Source organism: Armigeres subalbatus, chromosome 1 (genome assembly GCF_024139115.2).
Source record: "Armigeres subalbatus isolate Guangzhou_Male chromosome 1, GZ_Asu_2, whole genome shotgun sequence".
Lineage (NCBI taxonomy): Eukaryota > Metazoa > Arthropoda > Insecta > Diptera > Culicidae > Armigeres > Armigeres subalbatus.
Window position 1 is genome coordinate 146860417 of NC_085139.1, and position 25382 is coordinate 146885798.

Sequence of the window (25382 nt, forward strand, 5' to 3'; positions counted from 1 at the left end):
ACTTTACAACGTCCTCGAACGAACTCCTTTTTTCCGTTTTTTCCATCCTTTCCTTCTCCCTCTTTTCGCTTTCGCCCGGATCTTCCACTGATGTTCGCCCTTATTCTCGCCGGGGTTGGGTTGAAGCGTCGCGTTAGTTTTTACACTATGAAGACGGAATACCCAAATAGATTACAATTTTCCGGGGTATTCCGCCTTATGGGTACTTCATGCGCAGTCTCACAGGATAAGAGCGATTCATTCAACTGTGTCGATATTTATTGTTATCGTATTCGGTAACAGCAGAGCGCTCAAGAAAGCATGGTGGAACTAAGATACATACCAATCATTGTACTGTGGGGAATCAGGTGGCTGAAAGTGAAAGTCAAAAATCGACTTTCTCCGATTTGATTCTCCGATGATTAGAAGGACCAAAAACATCTGCGTCAGACTTATGTGAATTGAGGAGCATTCACCAGAACTCTAAGGACTTATCTGGACCCGCTGGGTTGCTATCAGTTTGATGCCAGGTGCAGTTGATAAGGTAAGTCGATGGAACTCAACTCCCGGACAATTTAAGGAACCTAGAGCATCTGCGTTGAACTTTTTTGACCTGGTAGACCAATTGAACTCAACTCCCGGACAATTTGAAGACCCTAGAACATCTGCGTTAAACTTATTTGAATGGCGAAGCATTTGCAAGGGCTCTATGGACTTATATGGACATGTTGGATTACTGTAGGTTCATATAAAATTTTCATTTAATCAGAGCAACTTCACCAAAATCTTACAGAGGAATTGGAGACCTTATGATAGTTTTCGTTACATTATTTGCACAAAATCTCATATAATTTTATTATATAGAAGAGTCCTGCTCATATGAGCTTGAGCTTGAGCTTGAGCTTGATTGACTGCTCGTAGTTGCTACTCCATTATGACCAGATCAGCTGTTCTTGCACAGGGAACCAACAGATGTTTGCTTGGGACTAGCACACATCTTCAATGTACAAGTACTGGTGATCTCATTTGTTAGGTCATACTGGCGCCTGCCACGTCAGAATGCAAGTCAATGTAGGGAAGGGGAGGAAATGATGATGCAATCACTCGCCCACTGCAAGCCGAATATACCTCTGCACTTGCCACGAGTTCATGCGGAATTTGTTGGAATTTCTGGGTTAGGTTGGAGAGGCAGAGGTCCGTCTTGGTTAATGAGCTGCCAATGTGATAGATAGGAGAAGGTAACTGATGGAATTTCTAATTGGATGTAGGAAACGAGCTCTATTAGTTCATTTCCAATTCTAGCAGATTACTGTTAGAATACTCAAGTTGAAGGTATAGGAATAGTAATGGAAACGGTATAGAAGTCCATTTCCAGTTCTAGCGATTGCTAGAACATGAGAAATAAAGAGAAAGATAGAAAGTAGGAGAATGGAACGGACCTGGGATTGAACCCACGACCTCCTGCGTATGAGGCAGAAGCAGTAGCCATATGACTACCAAGCCCGCATAGAAGAGTCCTGCTCATATGAGCTGATAAACGTCAAATATGACCAGCTCTATATATAGTTGCCTAAAGTTGCACTCTTGGGTTTTCAGAACCATATAAAAGGGGGGGGGGGCATATACATAAAAGTATACTATAAAGTTAAAAGACTATATTCCAGAGAGTTTGGAGACCTTAGAAATGATAATGACCTGCTCATGCTCAACATGTATTTTATATATTTTAGATATCAAACTTTGAAATAAGTGTAAAATATTGCAGAAATGACGTGAAAGTATTTTCAGCCACCTGCTTGTATGGAGCCGCCCCATAGTGCATAGTCCAGACTGACCACGCTAACGCCCTTACCAAAGGATTAGCTTTTGTGCTATTCGAAAAGTAACTCTAGCTACTTACTTACCACTCAGTTTAAGGAGGTATGTTGGAATTGATTATAGTCTGATCGCAGTGTATTTTTGGTTATTATGAAAATGATGATGTTCAATTCCTTCTATTCGACAAACACACACACGTTTTTGCTACCGCACCGCTAAGGAAGGCCCCCAATAATCTTTGATGGGATTTCTTTTCCATTCCATTAAACTCTAAAGCACAATTTCACAATTTGTAAATAACTTATATTTTCACTTTCATATAAATAATAATCAAAAATACGTTTAGCATACACCTACACAATGTTGCATTATGCCTTTACCGTATTGGTTTCTGGTTTATTCTTTTTCACAAATTTCTTTATGCTCTTTATTATTGAAGTTTGCTCATCCAATACCCCATGTATGCTGCCGATTTGATTATTAAAGTTCATTTCTGTGTTGATTCTGCTGTTTTCTTTCCTTCTGCTAATTTTTGGCCATTCTGCTTTAGCTTGTATCAATCGGTTTGCCTTTTCTGATGCCGTAGTGATGTTTGTCCTCCAGTTATTTTTTTTTCTAGACATTCCATGCCTGCGGCTATCGTTTCAGTTGCAGCCCAAAAGTTGACTTTAGATGATGGCTTCTAGTGGGTGGATGGGTACTTTTATTAACAGCGAAAAATAGGTGGAAATGTTTTTTTTTCTGCAGATTCACAGAGAAGGAAGTGACATATACGTAGTTGCTGTGGTTTCGATAGACAGATTTTGTCACAAATTTATGCAAAGTATTTCGTAGCGTGTTTTGACGTGTTGGAGAACAGCTTTAGCTGACCTTTTCATCCTTACAAATCGGTTTGAAATACATGACACACTTATTGTTTTGTGGTGAGGTTGTTGGATATTCTCAATTAGTTTAGTTCCGTTTCTAGTATTTAGAGATAAAGCTTTCTGTGTTTATTTTGTGTTGTGGGATTAATTGATAAGTTTAATGGTTAAGGATATTTTGTGGATTTTTTATTGTTTGGTTATTCTAGACACATAAGCATTGTTTTTTATGAGGACGTGATTTTTTTAAGTTATAGCGTGCGAGAATAGATTCTCCAAAGCAATCAAAATTAATGATACATTTGACAATGCATGCAATAGGTAAAGTTCCTAATAGCAGATCGTATTCTCCCAAAACTAAAACATTTCGTATGAGTTTGGAAGTTTATGGCAATTTCGTGAGCAAGTAAAAAACGTTAGAAAGCACTTTTGTACGATTCATGATTTTAAATCAGCCTAAGAGTAATCAAGTTATGCGAATGTTTTGTTAGATATAGTATTCCTGTATTTTAAGGTTTAGAAGTGAGAGTACAGCATTTGCAAGGTACTAAATTTTATATTGTCTTTTGCATGCATTGAGCAAATTGGTGCAAAATGCAGTTGAAATAGCGTTGTTTAACCGTAGCTTGCAAATGATGATACGATTTAGATGTAAAGCTTAAAGCCATATTAAAATATATGTAGGAATGCCTTTGAGTTGCTTCTGTCTTCCAGCGGAGCAGTGAAACCGTATGCGGCCAGCACACACATGTATTCAAAATGTTTTGGAATTGGCTGCCTTTGTTTTTGGGAGCTGCTTAAGCTATTGCCATTATAATTCTTAATCATTTGTGGTTATAAACTCGCCGTATAAGAAAAGTAGATCAAAACAGTTAACATTATAATGTAAAATCAATATGATATGTATTTAGTAGATAGCATCCAAAAGCTTCAATCTTAAAAAGACGGTGTCTTCGAAGATATTGGCAAACTTTATAGAAATGTTAGAAAAAAGGCGTTATTGTAACAAAATGTGTCATCCTGACATGCTTTGTAGATAGACGTAAATTAATTTCAGAATCAAAGCTGTTTTGACTGCGAAACAGATTTCACGAACAAATATAGAGAACTTCGACTATTTATCAATATCTATTTTCCCACTGCGTATCAACATAATTGTTGTACATTGATGGAAAATATGGACCGTTATGATCCAAATGCCGAATGCACCTTACTTATACAAATAAAGCAACAACTTAATATTTGCTAATTATTATTATTCTAGATGCAAATAGCCGAATTAATCACCTGTTTATACTTACAACCTAAATTGGTATTTATCGTTTTAATCATATGCAGAAATTTGTGCCCCTCGTCTTAGCAAGTGTCCGTACAATGCCGTCTATCTAATAAGACATTTAAAACTATGTGTAACGCTAAACAAACGGTGTATATCTATGATTAGGAATTACTGGCATGTTTAACTTCCTACTAATTCTAAACCAAATCTCGGGTGTACAGCTATTATTGTTTGCAACCTAATTTGTATGAATCTTACCTTTTGTATTGTTTCGAAATGCCGTATTGAAATATTCTAATATAACCAATAATGCACATTGCTACTCAATGTTTCTGTTCAGCTACTTTTCATGAATAATACGCTCTTCCTGGCATCACTAGACATCGCAGTTTTCATTTCTATTTTATTTGTTTTCAACATCTCTTGATTTTTTCTGCAACATTACTCTGTGGTAATCGCAAAATAATTTGTTAACATTAATTTCAACAGTTTCACATCTAGATTTGAGAATCAATTTGAAAGAATCTGGAGGACTAGTGCGTATTTCAAATTTTGGCAAAACTGTTCGCAAAGATATGTTTTAACTTTCCCCGAACACTAAGTGTCCGTGGAGCCAATAAGATCACACCAAAAACTGACTTTGGATTTTTTTAAAATAAAAAATTGGATGAAAAAAGTATCTTTTTAATTTTCAGCTTTGTTTACAGTATGTTTTTTAGTTCGCAGTTACCATTTGCGATAGCGACTACATTAATAACGCAGATGTCTTGTCGGTGCATCTTCAACTTTAAAGTTTCTTGGTAGGATATTGGATTAAATTAGGAATATGATGCAATCTACGTTGCACAACCGCTTATAATTTATATGATTTTAATAATAAGGTTTTGAAACATTGGACTTTAACTACATACATAAAGCGACAATATGAAGGTTGCCGGGCTATGACAATTTGATATACATGGGCAATGATGTTATGTTGGCTTTCGAAGACACTAAAATACTTTCTCTTAAATATAAACAAGCTAGTACCAGTTAGTTAGCACAAAATTCAAACACGCACTATTCCCCATTCCATTCAGTATCCTATTTGCTTTTGTCAGTTGCGTTTCGGTGTGTAAATTAGATCCTTTTGGCAAAAGCTACTATAGACTATTTGTTCGAGTAGTCTGATTTATAGTTTCTGTACGTAAATATTGTTTTTTTTTTATTTCTTCAAGAACCTAATATTAAATTGATTTAATGATTGAATCAACTTGTAACAGTAACTGATTTAACGCTTTTGATTGGTTTTCTCGTACCAATTAAACACCATTCTGAATGCGTGTACCTTCAATTAATAAGTTCAGCTCTATTCTATGTTCCAATTTATTCTTCTCCTTTTCTAATAGCTACTATTTATTACCGTTGCAATATTCTTTTCTCTTAGAATCTAACCAATATATTGCCAACTTTTACGTCAGCAACTAACTTGCAAATAAACAAATACAGTCGAAGCCCTCTTAATGACAACTGTATACTTCTGTGAATCCGTTGGATATGAGTCACGCATCAATTTTTTTCTTGATGAAAAGTGACTTCCTAATTGCTACTTTCTGTCGTAATTCCACAGCGGGTTCGACTGTATACTAAGCTTCGTAAATAAACATCCCAGTGGAACGACTAAGGACCTTTGCAACAGTACTACTAAAAATGTTCATGATAGAATTTGCAATTGCTATCAGGGCTGGAACCCGTTGCTCTTCTGAACTGTTTGAATAGGGTGTTTGGACCAGAACGATAACTGAGTGAACAATCGATCCTTACGTTTACTGTTCGTGTAAATTTGTCGCATCTAATGTTAATTAGATTATGTATCACTAACTACTTTGTTGTTTCATTTTCCATCTTACATATATTTGCTATTCAAAGGAAAAGAAATCCAGGTTAATCGTCATTACGCTTTAAAAAAGGCATATAGCATAATGTTGTTGCTACAGCGAACACAATTTTGATAATGCGAATTCTAACTGAGTAAAAAGCCGCATTGCTAATGTTGTAGGTCTCAAGTAGTTGGACATAATCGAATATTGTTACTGTGTTTGCATTGAAACATATTCTATGTGATGAACTGTTTGCAGATCTGGTATATCCGCTTTTGGATGAAAACCGGTGAGATGGCAAAACGCCACAACAGCAGTTCTACAATAGTGGCCTTATGGCGTGATCCTCGCACTAGTCGATTTCCTATGCTGTCACATGAAAAGCGTTCTTCAAATATATGCATCCGACTCATCTACATTTATACGGTTTGAATTTGTTTGTTCCATTTTTTTGGGTTTCTTGTCTAGTCGTAGCTAATATTGGTCATTTTCCGTGCTATGCAGATAAATAATGACAGTTTGTCTTTTCAGAAATATGTGTGTTTGTCGGTAACGTTCCTTGATTTGTGTTGTTTCGCCTTTTGTTTGAAATATACAAAATAGATAGATTTAGAATGAACGTAATACGCGTGTTTTCTTGATTCGGTTTGATGTGTAAATATTACCTTACTATATGTTATATGCGTCACATCGAAAGGTGGGATGTTTCAGAATTTTGTCTTCGCGATGATTTAGTTTTGTATCGTTCCTGTTTAATTACATAGTTTAATTTTACAGTGTATAGATAAAGACAGTATTTAATGGGGTGGGATATAATGTGATTAGTCATCGCATTGTTGCATAAAATGAGCATAGCTTTGATTTTCCGATCGCTTGTAGTGCTTTAGTTCGATCTGTTGAGTTATTGTAAACTTAATTATACTTCGATCTAAACTTGTACGGGTTCCATACGAAATACGGCAGACAAAATGTTTTGGTTTTGCAATGGGGATAAATGAAGTAGTAGTAGTATTTCACAGCCTACTGCGTACCATCGCTTCATCAAACATCGCGTGCGGTTTGGACATTTTTGACTTTCTCGACTTCATGTGCGCTGTGTAGAAAAGCAAAAAAAAAAATATTATTAGGAATTATAATTACACTTTTGAAAACTGTATTAAAATGGAAATGCGAACATCGATGTATATTTTCTATTAAATGAGTGGGGGAGATGGTTCCCAAACCGATCACAGATGGTGATGTCGGCGAATATTGACTTCTGTCATTTAGGGGGTCGGTTTCGAAGCGTTATCCCCTAACGTAACTAAGGACCGAATTAAAAATAAGTGAACTCATTACTAGTGACTTCCCAAAGACATCGGAAGAATGACAACAGCATCCCCTGTCTAGTGATTGGTGAAATATAAGAGGACTACTTCACAAACAAGCAATGAAGCAGCCAACCTCCTCGTAACGAACTCAGAAAACGTTTTAGCAGAGCTTTTACTCTACGACATGTCACACGCAAAAAAAAGCGTTCCCGAATTCGTGAACCAGCAAAAATACACCGTGATTTAATTCATGGATTCGGAAACACCAGTCACGTTTTCCAGAACGTTCCAGAAAACGTGACTGTGTTCCCGAATCCGTGGCTGTTTTTCACGAAAAAATACACCGTGAATGCATAAGACGAGTTTGTACAATTCCAATTAATTCCACTACATGATTGTACTTTTGACAGATACGTATCTCGATCTCAACAGTAAGGTCGTCTTCAGTGTCTCATACTTGGCTCGACATGTCAAGTACGAGACAATGAAGACGGCCTTACTGTTGAGGTCGAAATACGTATCTGTCAAAGGTACAATAAAGCAGTAGAATTAAATGGAATCGTACAAACTCGTAAATACACTCCACTTTGAAACGAAGAGGAATGTTCACACAACCGTACAGTAGCTTATGCGCCACCCCCTGATAAGGGGGACTACTGACGTGCTTTCGAATCCGGCTAAGACTCTTATCAAGGCGGGCTAATAGTGGTTCAAACACTCTTGTTCATCGAACGACCCAATCAAGAAGCGAACGAAACCTCTTGAACTAAAAAATAAATATATACAAAACTACCCGATAGAAAATTAAACTAAAAGTTAAGCCATTTGAATAAAAAAAACAACGGAAATGAACTATATTAATTAGCAAATTTTTCTAATTGGAATTTCTCTTGCAGTTTACATTTATTGGCAGTTAAGGGCGTCCCTACTTAACTCTAGCCTACCTGACCTTCTTCCCCAAACCCGCTTATCCGTGTGCGGCGTCTCGACGCGTCGTGTGCTGTTGGGTTGACTCGTTGGCGATCGCATGCATTCGTGCCGCGGCGGCTTGATATCTCTCTCTCTAGCTGCAAGGACCTACGCTCAGCTCAATAATATCGACAATCGCCCGTTTAGATTTGAATTTGTCTAGTGGCCTTTCAAATTCGAGTTCCTCGCACGATTCGTTGGGCGTAATGGGTGGAATTTTCCGGTGAGTGGACTTTTACCCATATACTGGGCTATGCAGCGAGTGAACTCGGTCGTCGAAACGTCGGCGGCACAATCGAGCAGTTACGCGCGAACGTTAAGCTTGCCGGGCCTCGGTATGTGGCCGTCGATCACGTGGCATCTGATATGAGCAGCGTAGCAAGATTGTCGATAATACAAAAAAGGCAGCTTGAGCTTGTCAAAACGGCGCAATATGCACTTTACAGCTACCGGTCCGAGAGAACTACACGAGATGAGCACCAATCCGTACGATGGCCGACCGACGGTCCGGCCCGACCAAACACCCCACGTTGAGTAGGGGTCCTAATCAACGTGAATTACATTTAGCTGATATTGATCACTACATGTGGTAAAGTTGCTTACCTGGTCCTAACTTGTACTTATTTCTACAATGGTAGGTGCACTTTAATGGAATGACAATTTTTATCAAATCCGGCTAAATGTATTCAAAAGCTTTAATTAGTTTCGGTGTATGGTCAAACGAATCAAAAACTTACTAATAATTTAGGTCTTAGCCTGTTTTTACAAACTGCTTTTAGAATACAATAGAATTGACTTGGCGTCGCTTGGTTTTTTAAAGTTTGCGTAACACGTCCACTTCAGAAAGTTATTTCCACTCAAATGGCGAACTAATCCGACCAACAGGATAATTGTTCTAACGAACAATATCTGCAGTATAGCGATTTTCAATAGCCGCAATGGAAAATTACTCGGTTTTCCTAGAACAAAAAGTTTCGTTTTTTAAAAATTTAAATAAGGCATTCGATGCATCATACACTCCGATGTGCTCGAGTACAATCGAACTGCGACGAAATAGGTGATCGAGATCAGATAGATGAACCGACACGAGTGGAACTCAACACAACTACGCGAATTATGAGCTATCAGAGTTTCCCTAGCTTAGGAAAGGTGGCAGCACATACTTACTGAAAGCTTAGGTTGTATCTTTATCAATGGTAAAGATGGGGATTTGCAGGGTAGGAAAATTTCGTTACATTTTGCCCACATGGATTTCAATAAAAATTTTGAAATTTAATTTCAAAATTTTTATTGACCAGGGTTTTGCAGATTTCTATTGACTTATTCGCTTGGCTTATTTCACAACAACAATGACTCTACAATATACTCAAGTATTTTACTAAGAAATAAAACTTTTTCTGAAAAACTATAGTAGGAATCCGATTTATTTAATTGATAAATTGAAGTTTCTCTTAGATATTCGGTGCCAATCAAATAACGTTCCTTTTAACTTACTCCATCGCTTCCACTAATGACAACCAAACCAATATCAGAAACATCTGATCCTAATTAATCTAACCAATTCACTTCAGATTCATCTGAAAAAATCTTATTAAAGCCGACCAAATAACTCCAATAATAATTGGAAAACTGTAGTTCAGAACATTAGTACCGATTAACTCCAATAACAATTGGAAAACATTATAGTTACAGTTACTCTACGCATTTAGTCACTCATTCTCATAAAGCAAACGCGCCCGAATCTCACTTTGCGTCCAAAGCTTTCCTTCCAGAATACCGAGAGAAACGACAAAATGTATAACTGAAGAGATGATGATATCAAACTAACGATCCTGCAACGTGTGTGGATATGGTTGAATATGAAAGTGTACTACGTAGCTTGTATGTATGATATATTTTTTTTTCTATATTGACTTCGTAAAGAAATATGTGGATAGTGTGAACGGATCGGACTCCCCACATGTAAGTTAAATCGTTGAACAATTGTTCCTAGCTAAACCTATACTAATTTAAGTTTGTTTACCTATTCTAGGTAATTAAAATTATTTGGATGGCATTATTTCTAATGAGAGGACACATCAGTGTTGTGTAATATATTGCATCGCGTTTTTATTTGGTGTTTTTCAACCGATTTCTTCATCTACGGAGCCTGCAGATGGATGCAAACATCATCGACGCGAGGAAACATAGTGATGACATCTCAAACGCCGGGATAAACCTCTGGAGAGTGTTTTAGTTAGTGAAACTAGTTGTTTATGTGCACTCTCTAGTGACACCGTCATAGCTTTATAATCTCACGCCCGTTTTAAGAAGGAACCGTGGTATGTGCCAGGAATTGGTTTACCGTCCATCGTTTCCAAGGCATACGAGTTAGTTCCCAGTACATTGGTTATCCGTACTCTGGTGAATTTATTTGCTAGTTTGCCAACAAAGTTCTGGCCCTTATCAGATAGATGGGTGTTTTTCTTGTACACCTCTTCGCCTTTTCGAAACGTATGATTTTTGTTAGCTCGGAGATTGTATGGACGTGAGTAACGATTATATGCTTTCATCAGATTTTTCCTGACGATGACAAACAAGTCCCTCATTTCTTCTCCGAGGTTGGTAGGCTCGATATCAGACTCTCTTAGAAGTTCATACTCTGAACCTGAGCTAACCATATTCCTACCAAAATTTATGAAATACGGTGTGAATCCCGTACTGTCGTGAACGGAGGTCCTGATTGCTTTTGCGATTTGGTGTACCGACCTATCCCAATCTCTGTGGTTTTTGTTGATTGAGAGAACACCGTATGGCGGTAACGATAACTCTGTTCACCCTTTCCGTGGGGTTCGGACTGGGGTGATAGACCGCTAGGTTCCAGTGCGTGACTCCATACGTAGTTAATAGGGTTTCGAATTGTTTTGACCTAAATACTTGTGCATTATCTGTAATGCAGACAGCTGGGGTACCAAATAAATTGAAAACTAAGTTTTCTACGAAGGTGCAGACAGAAATAGATGTTGCTGCATGCATGCACTGAACTAATACGAATTTCGAAAAGAAATCACATACTACGAACAGCCACATATTTCCTTTTCGGGATCTTGGATAAGGACCGAGGAAATCCATTGATATCATCTCCCAAGGACGGGAGCATAACTTAGGTTTACCACAAACCGGAGTGACATTGGTGTTAGGGATTTTGGACTCTTTGCAAACGGGGCAGTTTTGGCATATCCTTTTGATATCAGAGGCCATTCGAGGCCAATAATAGCGTTCTCGTACCTTCGCTAATGTCTTTAAAAATCCCAGGTGCGCTTCTTTATGGGCAACCTCAATGACACTTTGCGTTCCGGCGACGGGACAACGTATTTCCAACGAAACCCGGAGTCCTCAGGGATTGTCGAGTTGGTAATAAATTTGAATATTTTTCCGTTCGTGATTCGGAAATCTCTATAGCGGTCTGGGTATTTGGTAATCATGTCTTTTAGTTGGCTGATGTATGGATCTTCAAGAACGGCATCAATGGTGTTTATAGCGCGAGAAAGAGCATCAGCGGGAATATTTTCCGACCCTTTTTTATACTGTAGCACAATTTCATACTTGGCCAGCTTTAGTGCCCATCTTGCGATTCGCGGGGACTTCGACTCGATCGACATGCTTTGAAGGAAGGTAAGGCTCATCGCATCCGTCTGTACGATAAAGGTGTACCTTCCACAAAGTGTTTAAAGTGTTCGATACTCAGTAAGACCGCTAAACACTCTCTCTCAGTCGCACTGTATCGCCTTTGCGTGCTAGAGAGTTTTTTTGAGTAGTACGCTATCGTTTTTCTCTCACCATCCTGAATTTGGACTAGAACAGCGCCCACGGCAAGATCAGAACTGTCAGTCTCTATTATGAACGGCAACTGAAAATCTGGATTTGCGAGTACCGGTCCAGATACTAAAGCTGATTTGAGTTTCTCCATAGCCACATCAGCTTCTTCGGTCCAGCTAAATTTCCGCCGATTTTTCTTTAAGAGGTTGCTAATCGGAGTAACAATTTCGGAATAATTGGCGATGAATTTTTGGTAAAATCCCGCTAATCCGAGAAGGCGTCGGATGTCCTTTACACATTTTGGCGTTGGGTAATCCAAAACAGGCTGAATTTTACTCGCATCCATGGAAAGCCCTTGTTCTGACAAAATGTATCCAAGATACTTGATTTTAGTTTGACAGAATTTACTTTTGCCAAGGTTGATGGTTAACCCAGCGTGTAATAGCCTCTCAGCGACTATTCGAATTAATCTTAGGTGTTCCTCAAAGGAGTTAGACATTATTATTATGTCGTCTAAGTATACATACACCCAGGGTTCCAAGTCATGACCGATAATACGAGCCATTAGCCTCGCCATCGTCGCTGGCGCATTCGTGAGTCCGAACGGCATGACGGTAAATCGAAATAGTCCCTTATTGGTCCTGAATGCTGTCTTATCTTTCGCGCTCTCCTCCAGTGGAACCTGGTAATACGACTCGGACAAATCGATAACGCTGAAGTACTTAGATCTCTGAATTCGCTGAAGGATACCCATCATGTTGGGAAATGGGTAGTCATCTTTCTTGGTGCTCTGGTTCAATCGGCGCGAATCTAAACATATACGCCACTTACCATTGGCTTTCTTTATAGGAAGGATGGGATTCAAGAAATCAACCACTCCTTTACATTCTTCTACCACTCCCAGTCGCTGCATTCGCTGAACTTCGGAATCAATGACTTGTTCAACTGTAGGGGACCATCTATACGATGGAAATCTCTTCGGTTTAGATCCCGGAAGCAGAACAATTGTGTGTTCCATTAGATGAGTTCGACCTAGCGTGCCCTCTTTGTCGCTGGCAGCTGCTTTACCGCTAAAAAAGAGCGGCCCGTTCCGGAGGCGTCAAAACGTGTTCTGTTTCTAACTCATCCGGGTTTTGTAAGCGAGGCTCAGGTATTTCGATTGTAGGGATTTCGAGGCTGTCATCCAGTGTAAGTTCCTGATTTGGTGCGGTGGCGAAATTACCCGGAATCAGTTGAAAGCAAACTTTTCACTGTCTTCGGAAAAGTAATCTTCGACCAACGCGAGATCAATAGCATTCACCGTTTCACAAGTCGCTGGTTTGGTTACAGTTGGTCCTGTTAAATGGTATCCAAATTTTCCATAAAATCCATTCCAAGAATTAACGTTTTCTTCAATTCGGGAACTACGATTGTCGGTAAGACATGGGTCACCGAATCAATTGACAACGGTAGATTTACAAATCCGATGCATTGATATGGAGTGCCATCGGCCGTAGAGATTTTGAGGTTCGAAGGTTGAATTTTTCAAGCCAAGCTTACCAATTAGGTCTTGCGAGCTAATAATTGATAAGCTAGCTCCCGTATCAGCCAGCGCATCGACTTGCTCTGATAAAATACGGCCTTTAGATGGGGACATTTTCTTACGGAAGTATTTATGGTACAAATTCGGTTGAAATATTCGAAATTGGGTTTGGGAATCTTTGGTGAGCGATTCGAGGAGGCCTGATTCCCGAGAAGCTCCTCACCTACTCGTTTTTTTCTTCCTCTCTGTCCCTATCATCGAGGTTGTGATTGTTGGGACATCGAAAAGCGGTTGTATTCAGATGTCCACAAATGTGGCAAAAGATGACCTTCTTCTTATCGCATTCACGCCATAAATGACCCATCTGCCGACAATTCCAACACAGTGCTTGGGATGAGGTTTTGTTAGGATTATCTTTATATTTTCGGACGAACTTGTTGGCTTTATGCTGAATAGCATATACCTGATCATCCTCGTCATCGGTTCGCTCCGTTTCCGAATCATCTTCGGCCTCAATCTGATGGACTTGAGCTTTGGAAGACCCACCAATTTGGTACAGGTTTGGTTCTAGGGCATCAAATTTGAAGCACATCTGTGCAAGATGCTCGATTGAGTAGATCGGCTCTAAGGCTAACCTTCTCTTATAACTCATCTTCATATTTTCGACTATTAAGTCAAACTTTTCCCTTTCGGACATTTTATGAATCATCCTCTGGGACAAAGTTTCCATATCCGTCAGAAAGGCGCTGAATAATTCATTCGGCCTCTGTCTACGGTTCCTAAGTTCTTCCCTAATTAACCGATCCCTATTTGGATTATCGAAACGCATTTTTAAATTCATTTCCAAAGCTTCCCAAGACAGGAATTTTTCTTCATAGGTTGTGAACCAAGTGTACGCACCGTCTTTAAACAAAAGATGAGCGTGCATCCTTAGGTCTTCCTTAGTAATCGCATATGAGCGACATAAGATGCTGATTTGGCGCAAAAAATCAGTGACGGGAATTACATTATTGTCGCCACTAAATTTTGGCCACTTTTCAATTATATTGCACTGTTGGTGCGGCAAACGCCTTGAGATAGTTGATGAAGCAGCCGAGTTCGGAATTAGCATGGGTTCATAGGGGTTACGAAAAGAAACATGAGGGGGAGGGTTGACTTCCTGTCGAAACAGGGGTCTCTGTTCCCTGGAACGTACATCTGATTGATGCTCTTCATAATGCGGTCTTCTTTCATTTTCAGGAGTCGGTGTTCTTGTCGGATAATGGTCTCGTGATGACAATTGGAGCGGAGGTGTCGGATCGGCAAATCTGGTTCGATGTGTCCCAATGATCCCTCTGGAAATCAGGGAAACTTCAGTATCACGAAAACCCACGTTGGCGATTTGATCAGCTAGATGACTTACGCCAGATTGGAAGTCTGCCTGACGACTAGTGCTCTCACTTCGAAGCTTCTGTAGGTACGATTTCACATAGGCTTCAATCTCCGAAGTATGCACAAACTCATTGACATTTCGTTCACTCATTTCAGGATTTCGCAAGGTTGTTGACGGAGGATGCTGTTCCGAAGGTGGCCTCGGCATCGACAGACCTTCATCAACTGGTCTACGGATGGGTGAATCCAGTTGGTTGGCCATTGAACGTACAGAGTCAACCAACAAGCTGCTCAGCATTGTCGCATCGGTGGCTGGTTTGAGATTTGATGGATTGTTGGGACGAGGTGGAACCACACGATTATCAAGGAAAGGGTTTGCCAGCGATCCCGGTGCAGATCTACGCCGACTATCAGGCTCTTCAGCTTCCGATCGTAATGGACCGTCTGATCGACGGCAGTTGACATCCTTTCGAGTTGATAGAAACGGATTCAAGACCCTAGCGGACGGTGAAGGAAGTTCCCCTCCTACTGCCCCTTCTTCATCCAACGGACTCATCGGTATGAAACCATCTCCGGGTGCGGCTAGGTTCGTCGGCTCAATTGGAGTTGTGTTGTTGACCAACCGTGAAAAGCTGGCTAATCCAGGACTATTTGTCGGGGTTGATTCCATTGGACGTCTCGTTTCAACCGGAACAACTTTACTCGTTGGTACCAGAGACGTAGCCTTACAGAAGTCTACATCGAAATATTTCTCCGCGATACTAGCAATAACGTACAAAACCATGATCTGATCCTCTCTTTGTTTTTCAGATTGCGGCACATATCGTCGCATCCGTTTGTGACAATGAACAAGACGGGATAGACAACCGTCGTAATGTCCATTGACCAAATGCTTTTCAATTTCTTCCAATTTGTGGGGGATTTCCACCAAATCACGATGGAAGTTATATTTAGACGTCCAGACACGACTAGGATCTTCAAGGATACGAAGAAGTCTGCGTGCTGTTCGACGTTTCGCTACCAGGAGCGAGTCGGTCAATTGACCTCGAATATTTAATTCATAATCAATCTCGTCTTCCGCGAGGTCATTAGCATTGATGCGGTAACCATCCATTCTAATTTAATTTTAATTCAATGTAAACCTAGTAATTTATGATGATTTTTTTTTTTTATTGTTGTAATAAAGTAAATAATCTGAAAAAAAAAGTTATTAATACTAGGTATCTATCAACTATCAAATAATTTAATGGCAATTCCAATAAGAAACTTCAATTCATTCAATAACTCGTAGACTAAAAAAAATATCCTAGAATAAGCCAATTCTAATAATGTTTTATGAACCAATTCAATTACTTTTAGCAAACTAATAGAAAAAGAAAATTGTAAGTAAATCTACTAAATACTAAATACCGATCTGCAATAATGTGTTCCAAGAAGTGAAGCACTATTAACGGCCCCACGTTGGGCGCCAAATGAAACGAAGAGGAATGTTCACACAACCGTACAGTAGCTTATGCGCCACCCCCTGATAAGGGGGACTACTGACGTGCTTTCGAATCCGGCTAAGACTCTTATCAAGGCGGGCTAATAGTGGTTCAAACACTCTTGTTCATCGAACGACCCAATCAAGAAGCGAACGAAACCTCTTGAACTAAAATTAAATATATACAAAACTACCCGGTAGAAAATTAAACTAAAAGTTAAGCCATTTGAATAAAAAAAACAACGGAACTGAACTATATTAATTAGCAAATTTTTCTAATTGGAATTTCTCTTGCAGTTTACATTTATTGGCAGTTAAGGGCGTCCCTACTTAACTCTAGCCTACCTGACCTTCTTCCCCAAACCCGCTTATCCGTGTGCGGCGTCTCGACGCGTCGTGTGCTGTTGGGTTGACTCGTTGGCGATCGCATGCATTCGTGCCGCGGCGGCTTGATATCTCTCTCTCTAGCTGCAAGGACCTACGCTCAGCTCAATAATATCGACAATCGCCCGTTTAGATTTGAATTTGTCTAGTGGCCTTTCAAATTCGAGTTCCTCGCACGATTCGTTGGGCGTAATGGGTGGAATTTTCCGGTGAGTGGACTTTTACCCATATACTGGGCTATGCAGCGAGTGAACTCGGTCGTCGAAACGTCGGCGGCACAATCGAGCAGTTACGCGCGAACGTTAAGCTTGCCGGGCCTCGGTATGTGGCCGTCGATCACGTGGCATCTGATATGAGCAGCGTAGCAAGATTGTCGATAATACAAAAAGGCAGCTTGAGCTTGTCAAAACGGCGCAATATGCACTTTACAGCTACCGGTCCGAGAGAACTAAACGAGATGAGCACCAATCCGTACGATGGCCGACTGACGGTCCGGCCCGACCAAACACCCCACGTTGAGTAGGGGTCCTAATCAACGTGAATTACCTTTAGCTGATATTGATCACTACATGTGGTAATGTTGCTTACCTGGTCCTAACTTGTACTTATTTTCACAATGGTAGGTGCACTTTAATGGAATGACAATTTTTATCAAATCCGGCTAAATGTATTCGAAAGCTTAATTAGTTTCGGTTTTTGGTCAAACGAATCAAACATAATTTAGGTCTAAGCCTATTTTTACAAACTGCTTTTGGAATACAATAGAATTGACTTGACGACGCTTGGCTTTGTTAAAGTTTGTGAAACACGTCCACTCCAGAAAGTTATTTCCACTCAAATGGCGAAATAATCCGATCAACAGGATAATTGTTCTAACGAACAATATCTGCAGTATAGCGATTTTCATTAGCCGCAATGGAAAATTACTCGGTTTTCCTAGAACAAAAAGTTTCGTTTTTAAATTTGAATAAGGCATTCGATGCATCATACACTCTGATGTGCTCGAGTACAATAGAACTGCGACGAAATAGGTGATCGAGATCAGATAGACGAACCGACATGAGTGGAACTCAACACAACTACGCGAATTATGAGCTATCAGAGTTTCCCTAGCTTAGGAAAGGTGGCAGCACATACTTACTGAAAGCTTAGGTTGTATCTTTATGAATGGTAAAGATGGGAGATTTGCAGGGTAGGAAAAATTCGTTACAACTTAAAGCTCCAAATAATTTTCGTACTCTACCTACGACGCAAGAAATTTCTACAACATCATCTTAGCATGGTTTCTGTTTTTCCCAGATGAGATTCGTACAGTTCTGATAGACCTTGACATATCTAAAGGTTCCGCACACTGAGTTTCAGGAATGTATGGCTGTTAAAATATTGATATCTGATTTTCTATAGAATTACTTGATCCATTTTTGTGACTGTGTAACAATAACTTGACACACGTGGTTCCCCTTCCTTCAAAAGGAAGACGACGGTATCGATAGCCACGAAAACTTTTTTTCTAGTCCATTTTGTCCTGCAATGAAGCTGTTTCAGCTGCTGGATGTGCTGCTATCAGCGGTGTAAACGATTTATGGGAATATCGGAGTATGAGGGCTTGGGAATGGCTGTTAAGGGTCTACCAATAATTAGATGCCCAGGGGTCAATACTTCAGGATCATTTGGGTCTTGAATTGAGGATTGTCTCAGTTTGACACAAAATACTCGCAAATTCTTTTATTTTTGTGTCTTTATTAAGGAGACTTTCAGCCCGAGGCTGGCTCGTCTCCGACTCGAAAATTCTATAGGTAAATTTACTGAATTATAGGATGGTTTTAACGCTTTTTACTATAGGGGACAGCAGGGACTATGTCCAAGGGCTTGACGATCCCTCCCCAGGCCATCTGCGAGTTGTGGCGCCTGCCTAGGATGTGGTGGGGTTTGGCAGTGGGCCCTGTTACCTCTATAAAAAGCTGCATGAATCCGCAAGTAGGCTCCGCCAAAGCGACCGTGTGCCGTTCAAAGCGCACAAGCCCAAGTCCTGGTGCTAGGTGGGACGCTAAACAGCCCTGACACGACGGCCCTCCGTAGAGACAGGAGGTTTGCGCAGGCCCAATAAGCCGCCTTTAAAAACAACTATTACGAACGACATAGAAGATAATACGACTCGATACAATCGGCAACGACTTAGGCGACGAATAAAGGATCACGATTGGAAGCTTGGAACGTGGAACTGCAAGCCGCTAGGCTTCGCAGGTTGCGACAGGATAATCTACGATGAATTACATCCCCGCAACTTCGATGTCGTACCGCTGCAGGAAATCTGCTGGACAGGACAGAAAGTGTGGAAAAGCGGGGATCGAGCGGCTACCTTCTACCAAAGCTGTGGCACCACCAACGAGCTGGGAACCGGCTTCATAGTGCTGGGAAAGATGCACCAACGCGTGATTGGGTGGCAGCCAATCAACGCAAGGATGTGCAAGCTGAGGATTAAAGGCCGTTTCTTCAACTATAGCATCATCAACGTGCATTGCCCACACCAATGGAGATCCGACGACGAGAAAGAAGCGTTCTATGCACAGCTGGAGCAGACATAAGATGGATGCCCACTGCGGGACATCAAAATCGTCATCGGTGACATGAACGCTCAGGTAGGAAGGGAGGAAATGTATAGACCGGTCATCGGACCGGATAGTCTGCATACCGTATCGAACGACAACGGCCAACGATGCATAAACTTTGCAGCCTCCCGCGGAATGGTAGTCCGAAGCACTTTCTTCCCCCGCAAGAATATCCACAAGGCCACATGGAAATCACCTAATCAAGTAACGGAAAACCAAATCGACCACGTTCTAATTGACGGTAAATTCTTCTCCGACATCACGAACGTACGCACTTACCGCAGTGCGAGTATTGAATCCGACCACTACCTCGTTGCAGTATGTCTGCGCTCAAAACTCTCGACGGTGATCAACACGCGTAGGAGGCGTCCGCCGCGGCTTAACATTGGGCGGCTACAAGACGGCTCCCAACGGAAGAGCAGCTAGGCGCAGCATCTCTTGAAGATGGCTGGAGAGATATTCGATCCGCCATTGATAGCACCGAAATCGCTGCACTTGGCACGGTGCCCCCGGATCAGACTGGTATGACGGCGAATGTGAGCAGTTAGTGGAAGAGAATAATGCAGCATGGGCGAGATTGCTGCAACACCGCACGAGGGCAAAAGAGGCACGATATTAACGGGCGTGGAACAGACAAAACTCGATTTTCCGTAGGAAAAAGCGCCAGCAGGAAGATCGAGACCGTGAAGAGACGGAGCAACTGTACCGCGCTAATAACACACGAAAGTTCTATGAGAAGTTAAACCATTCACGTAAGGGCCACGTGCCACAGCCTGATATGTGTAAGGACATAAACGGGCACCTTCTTACGAACGAGCGTGAGGTGATCCAAAGGTGGCGGCAGCACTACGAAGAGCACCTGAATGGCGATGTGGCAGACGAAGATGGCGGTATGGTGATGGACCTGGGAGAACGCGCGCAGGACATAATTCTACCGGCTCTGGATCTCCAGGAAATCCAGGAGGAGATTGGCCGGCTGAAGAAAAACAAAGCCCCTGGGGTTGACCACCTACCAGGAGAGCTATTTAAACACGGTGGTGAGGCACTGGCTAGAGCGCTGCATTGGGTCATTACCAAGATTTGGGAGGAGGAAGTTTTGCCGCAGGAGTGAACGGAAGGTGCCGTGTGTCCCATCTATAAAAAGGGCGATAAGCTGGATTGTAGCAACTACCGCGCAATCATATTGCTGAACGCCGCCTACAAGGTACTCTCCCAAATTGCAAGGAAGTTCATGGGGCAGTACCAGGCTTGTTTTATGGGCGAACGCTCCACCACGGACCAGGTCTTCGCCATTTGCCAAGTACTGCAGAAATGCCGCGAATACAACATGCCCACACATCATCTATTTATCGACTTCAAAGCCGCATAAGATACAATCGATCGGGACCAGCTGTGGCAGCTAATGCGCGAACACGGATTTCCGGATAAACTGACACGATTGATCAAAGCGACGATGGATTGGGTGATGTGCGTAGTTCGGGTTTTAGGGCAATTCTCGAGTCTCTTCGAAACTATTCAACATCGCTTTGGAAGGGGTAATACGAAGAGCAGGGATTAACACGAGTGGTACAATTTTCAATAAGTCCGTCGAGCTATTTGGCTTCGCCGACGACATAGATATTATGGCCTACATCAGACTGAGGAGGGAAGCTAAGCGGATCAGTCTAGTCATCAACACGTCGAAGACGAAGTACATGATAGGAAGAGGTTCAAGAGAAGACAATGTGAGCCACCCACCGCGAGTTTGCATTGGTGGTGACGAATTCGAGGTGGTAGAAGAATGTGTGTACTTGGGCTCACTCAGTGGCGCCGGGAGTGGGTGGGACAAGTAGGACATGTCCTACGCATGAATTTGCCTGGGTGGGACAGTCAAAGCATTGTCCTACCCACGATTATGGTAAGTACATATGAAGTCATTGACTGACAAGAATTTGTGCATTATTTAATGATGATTTCAAAGTTAATAGGAGTCTTTAGAATAATCATAGACGGTTCTGGGATTCTAAAGAAATAGAGTTTTGATTGCTCTTCAGAATTTTAGACACTTTATAATCTCGATAGCGTTCAGGTTGTCTAAAGCAAGGATGTTTTCGATCATTTAGCAATCCGGGTTCGATTATTTAATAGTTTGTCAATAACTCATTCCTAAATTCCAAAATGTGTTGTACGCTGGACTTTTAGCGTGAAGGTTTTTCTACTACTAACAAATCATTCTTTGAATTCAACTAAAAAGGAAGTTCAAACGCTAGTTGCAGTAACTTATAATAGATGATAACAAAATATCAATCATTGGGTTTTAGTTACTGCAATTAGTGCGAACAACGAACTATTAGGAAGAGTTGTAGAAGTTCACCATACTACACATTTTGGAATTCATCCTCTGAAATGAGTAATAGACACACTTATGAATGATCGAACCCAGATTACTAAACGATTGAAAACATCTTTGGTCTAAAAGTTTTCCAGAGGTAAAAGAATAGTTGCTGAAATCAACAATCAATAATAAATAAAGTACGATTGAGGACAATTCTTACGAAATTCAAAACTAAATGCACTCGTGTTTTCAAAGGCAAGCCATATGGTTTCACAGTGTGACGTCACACGTATGTAGCCACGGCTGCGTCCTGGTGAATTTCTTCCATATTTGACAGGTATCGGTGGTTTGTATATAAACAAAGGTTCATCCGCTTGCTGTGGGAGATAGGATGAACCTCATGAATCTACCACCGATAAATGTCAAATTGAGTTCATTCGATTGAGTTTTTGAGGTTATGTTTATTTGATGTAAAACCTTATTCAATACGGAAGCAACGGACAACTGTCATTTTTATTATTTCAGGACGCAGCCGAAATAATGAAAAAGACAGTTGTGCTTTGCATCCGTATTGAAAACGCCTTTGAAAACGCGAGTGCATTTGAATCATTTGTTTGAGAAACTGCATACACTATTTCGAGAAAACAACAAAAAACTGTTTTTGAACAAATCTTTCAATTTCTTCGATACAGATCAATAGTTTTTGGCAAAACTCAACACCCTGGGGCACTTTCAGTGCAAAAAATGTAAGCAGTACTCCACAATTGCTCTTCTAAGTACGTGGACATATGTAGTTTCTCAAACAAACGAAAAAATGTTCATACATTACCGAACAAAAATTTTTTTTTCGTATTTTTTGCCACAAAATCTCATTTTGGCCAAAAATGTTACATATGCAGTTTCTCAAACAAACGGTTCATTTAGTTTTGGACTCTGTGAGGAGTGTCCTTAAATGGATTATTAGAAGCCCACGGAAAAAAGTGTTTCTAGAAACTTCGAAAGATTAATTGAAAACTGAAGAACCAAAAACAGATCTGCTCCGTCATGAATTCTGAGCTCCCATAAAGATTTTTAGACAATCGTATGATTTCTAGGATGTTTGCTTTGAATCGGTAGATCCATATCCATTTCTGAATGTTAATAAAAAAATCAAATAAATTAATTGGACCCATTGAATATTTATACACATTTCTGTGATCCATGACCTCTACTGGAAGCTTGTAAAAATGTTTGATAATCGTAGGAATTCAAACATCTTTGTCATGCTTCTGAACAATCCTTACACAATCTTGGAAAAACAATATTTGTCCTGAAAATGGTAGAAAATTTGTCAAATTATGTACCGTATTCTGTCCGTAAAGTTCCTTTCAAGTCCTGATTATTTTTAGAACTGATTTACTGCCGTCATACCCATATCTGTCCCATGTTTGCTGGGATTTCCTATGTACATGGGACAATTATGCGTAGAACGGCAGTTTAGTTGTTGCCTAAAGCATATCTGTCTCATTATGATATGGATAGACATGGGACAGTAACTGTTATGCTTTTAGCGGCAAATGTGCATCGATTCCGGACACAAACTTAGTGATCTTGTTGAAATCGCTACTGCATTTAAGCAGGAGGTCGTGGGTTCGACGCAAGCTCGTTCCTTTCTTAATCTGATTGTCTTAGTTCTTTCTGTTTTTCACGTTATAACGAATCGATTCGGATGGAAGTGATGCTACTCTCATACCAATGTTTAGGCTTGTAACACCCACGAGTTTGTGTGAATCGATTTAATCTAAAGCTAATACAAGAAATCGACCTAAATCGACATTTCCAATTTGTCCTACCCACGACTGGGAACGTGGATGCGCCTCTGCCACTGGTGACTGCCTATAATGATACCAGCAGAAAAATTCGGAGACGCATAATGGCAGGAACTCGCACGTATTTTGGACTCCGCAAGACGATCGAATAGAGTTCGCCACCGTACCAAACTGACCATCTACAAAACGCTCATTAGACCGGTAGTCATCTACCGAATCGAGACATGAACGTTGCTTGTGGAGGACCAACGAGGACCTGGACGATTCTTGTGGAGGACCAACGCTCACTTGGAGTTTTCGAAAGAAAAGTGCTGCGTACCAACTATGATGGGATGCAGATGGCGGTTGGTACGCGAAGGAGGCGAATGAATTACAAGTTGTATTAGCTGTTGGGAGAATCATCTACCGCGAAAATCGGAAGACTGCGGTGGGCCGGGTACGTAGCCAGAATGTCGGGTGGTAATCCGGGGAAAATGGTTCTCGGTAAAGATCCGTAGTCGTTCGATTTTCGCGGAGTGAAGGATGGATGATTCTCCCAGCAGCTCATGCAAATCGTGGTTCATTCGCCTCCTCCACGTACTGTCTGCCATCTGCACCTCACCATAGATGGTACGCAGCATTTTCCTTCCGAAAACTCCAAGTGCGCGTTGGTCCTTCACAAGAATCGTCCAGGTCTCGTGTCCGTAGAGGACTACCGGTCTAATGAGCGTTTTGTAGATTGTAAGTTTGGTACGGCGACGAACTCTATACGATCCATCCGAACTCTATTCGGAATCCAAAGTATGTACGATTTCCTGGTATCATTTTCGGCAGTCACCAGTGAACCCAAGTACACAAATTCTTCTACCATCTCGAATTCTTCACCACCGATGCAAACTCGCGGTGGGTGGCTCACATTGTGTTCTCTTTTACCAAGGATGTTAACGATCATTCAGTAATTTGCGTTCGATCATTTCCCAACCAACACCTTTTGTTTCTCAGTGAGTAACACCAACTGTGGTGTGACTTACTAAAGGTCTGACTTATGCACAACACGTTGTATTTGGAACTCCTTTGTGACACAAAAAGCGCAAGAGGTGGAGCCTATTTGCAACATCTTGCGGCTACAATGAAAATAAAAACCAACCGGGAATCGAACCATGGACCTTGAGATTTGCAACCTTCTACTATAACCATCACACCAACAATTCTGTTTGGAGATTCTGCTACAAGTGCACTACATAAACAACAAAGTCCTTTGTAACTTCATTGTACCTTATACGGAACATGCAGGGGAATGTCAAAAATAAAATACTGCTCAGCTGAGCTCAAAGTGTTTTGCAACATATCAGAAACATTGTCGCAATAGCAAAGAACCGAAGTGTTATTAATTCTGCAACTTATCTGTTTTGTTTCTGATATGAAACACATCGAATTTTAAACCATCCAAGAAGTCAGATGGGTAGAATATTGCAACGCCACTTAAACGGAAATGAAACATTGAGATTTTCTGAAACTGGGAAGTGGCTTTAATGTGACTCGATGTATTGCCAGTGTCTTCAATGCAATTTATTAGGATTAACACTATTAGGATTAACAATTTATTAGGATTAGGACAAACACCTATTTGAAAGATGTTGCGCGTGCTGCTTGGGATGTATCATATGCAGCTTTGAAGTCGATGAATAGATGATGTGTACGTTGTATTCGCGGCATTTCTGCCGTGGTACACCGCACAGTGGGACCAATTCCAAAAAAGACGGTCATAAATGTTAGAAGTGAATAAAATGGTCTAGAAGGCCACATATTGTAATTTTTCATTGAATAGATGGTTCATCTTCTCGGCATCACGGCTAAAATACAACTATCGGAGTGAGAGGTGGGGCACCAGTCGACACAAGCACGCTATAGTACTCTAAGACAACGTGCTTGCACCAAGTGGTGCCCCATCAAATATCAATGACTGGCGCCGCTAATGCAATGTAGAGTGCTCTTTCTATGAGCATTTCCACAGGTATTTAATTACCGATTCCAGCC

The 25382-nt window shown here is 40.9% G+C and overlaps 1 protein-coding gene across 1 annotated transcript in view; it reads right to left on the reverse strand.

Annotated features, from left to right (window-relative positions):
* Positions 1 to 2078: 2078 nt before the first annotated feature.
* Positions 2079 to 25382, reverse strand: part of LOC134205218 (uncharacterized) — a 181316-nt gene continuing 158012 nt past the window's right edge. Inside the window, exon 9 of the mRNA XM_062680274.1 lies at positions 2079 to 6891. Within this exon, the coding sequence (XP_062536258.1) occupies positions 6883 to 6891 (9 nt within the window). The 3' untranslated portion in view covers positions 2079 to 6882. The remainder of the gene's footprint in view (positions 6892 to 25382) is intronic.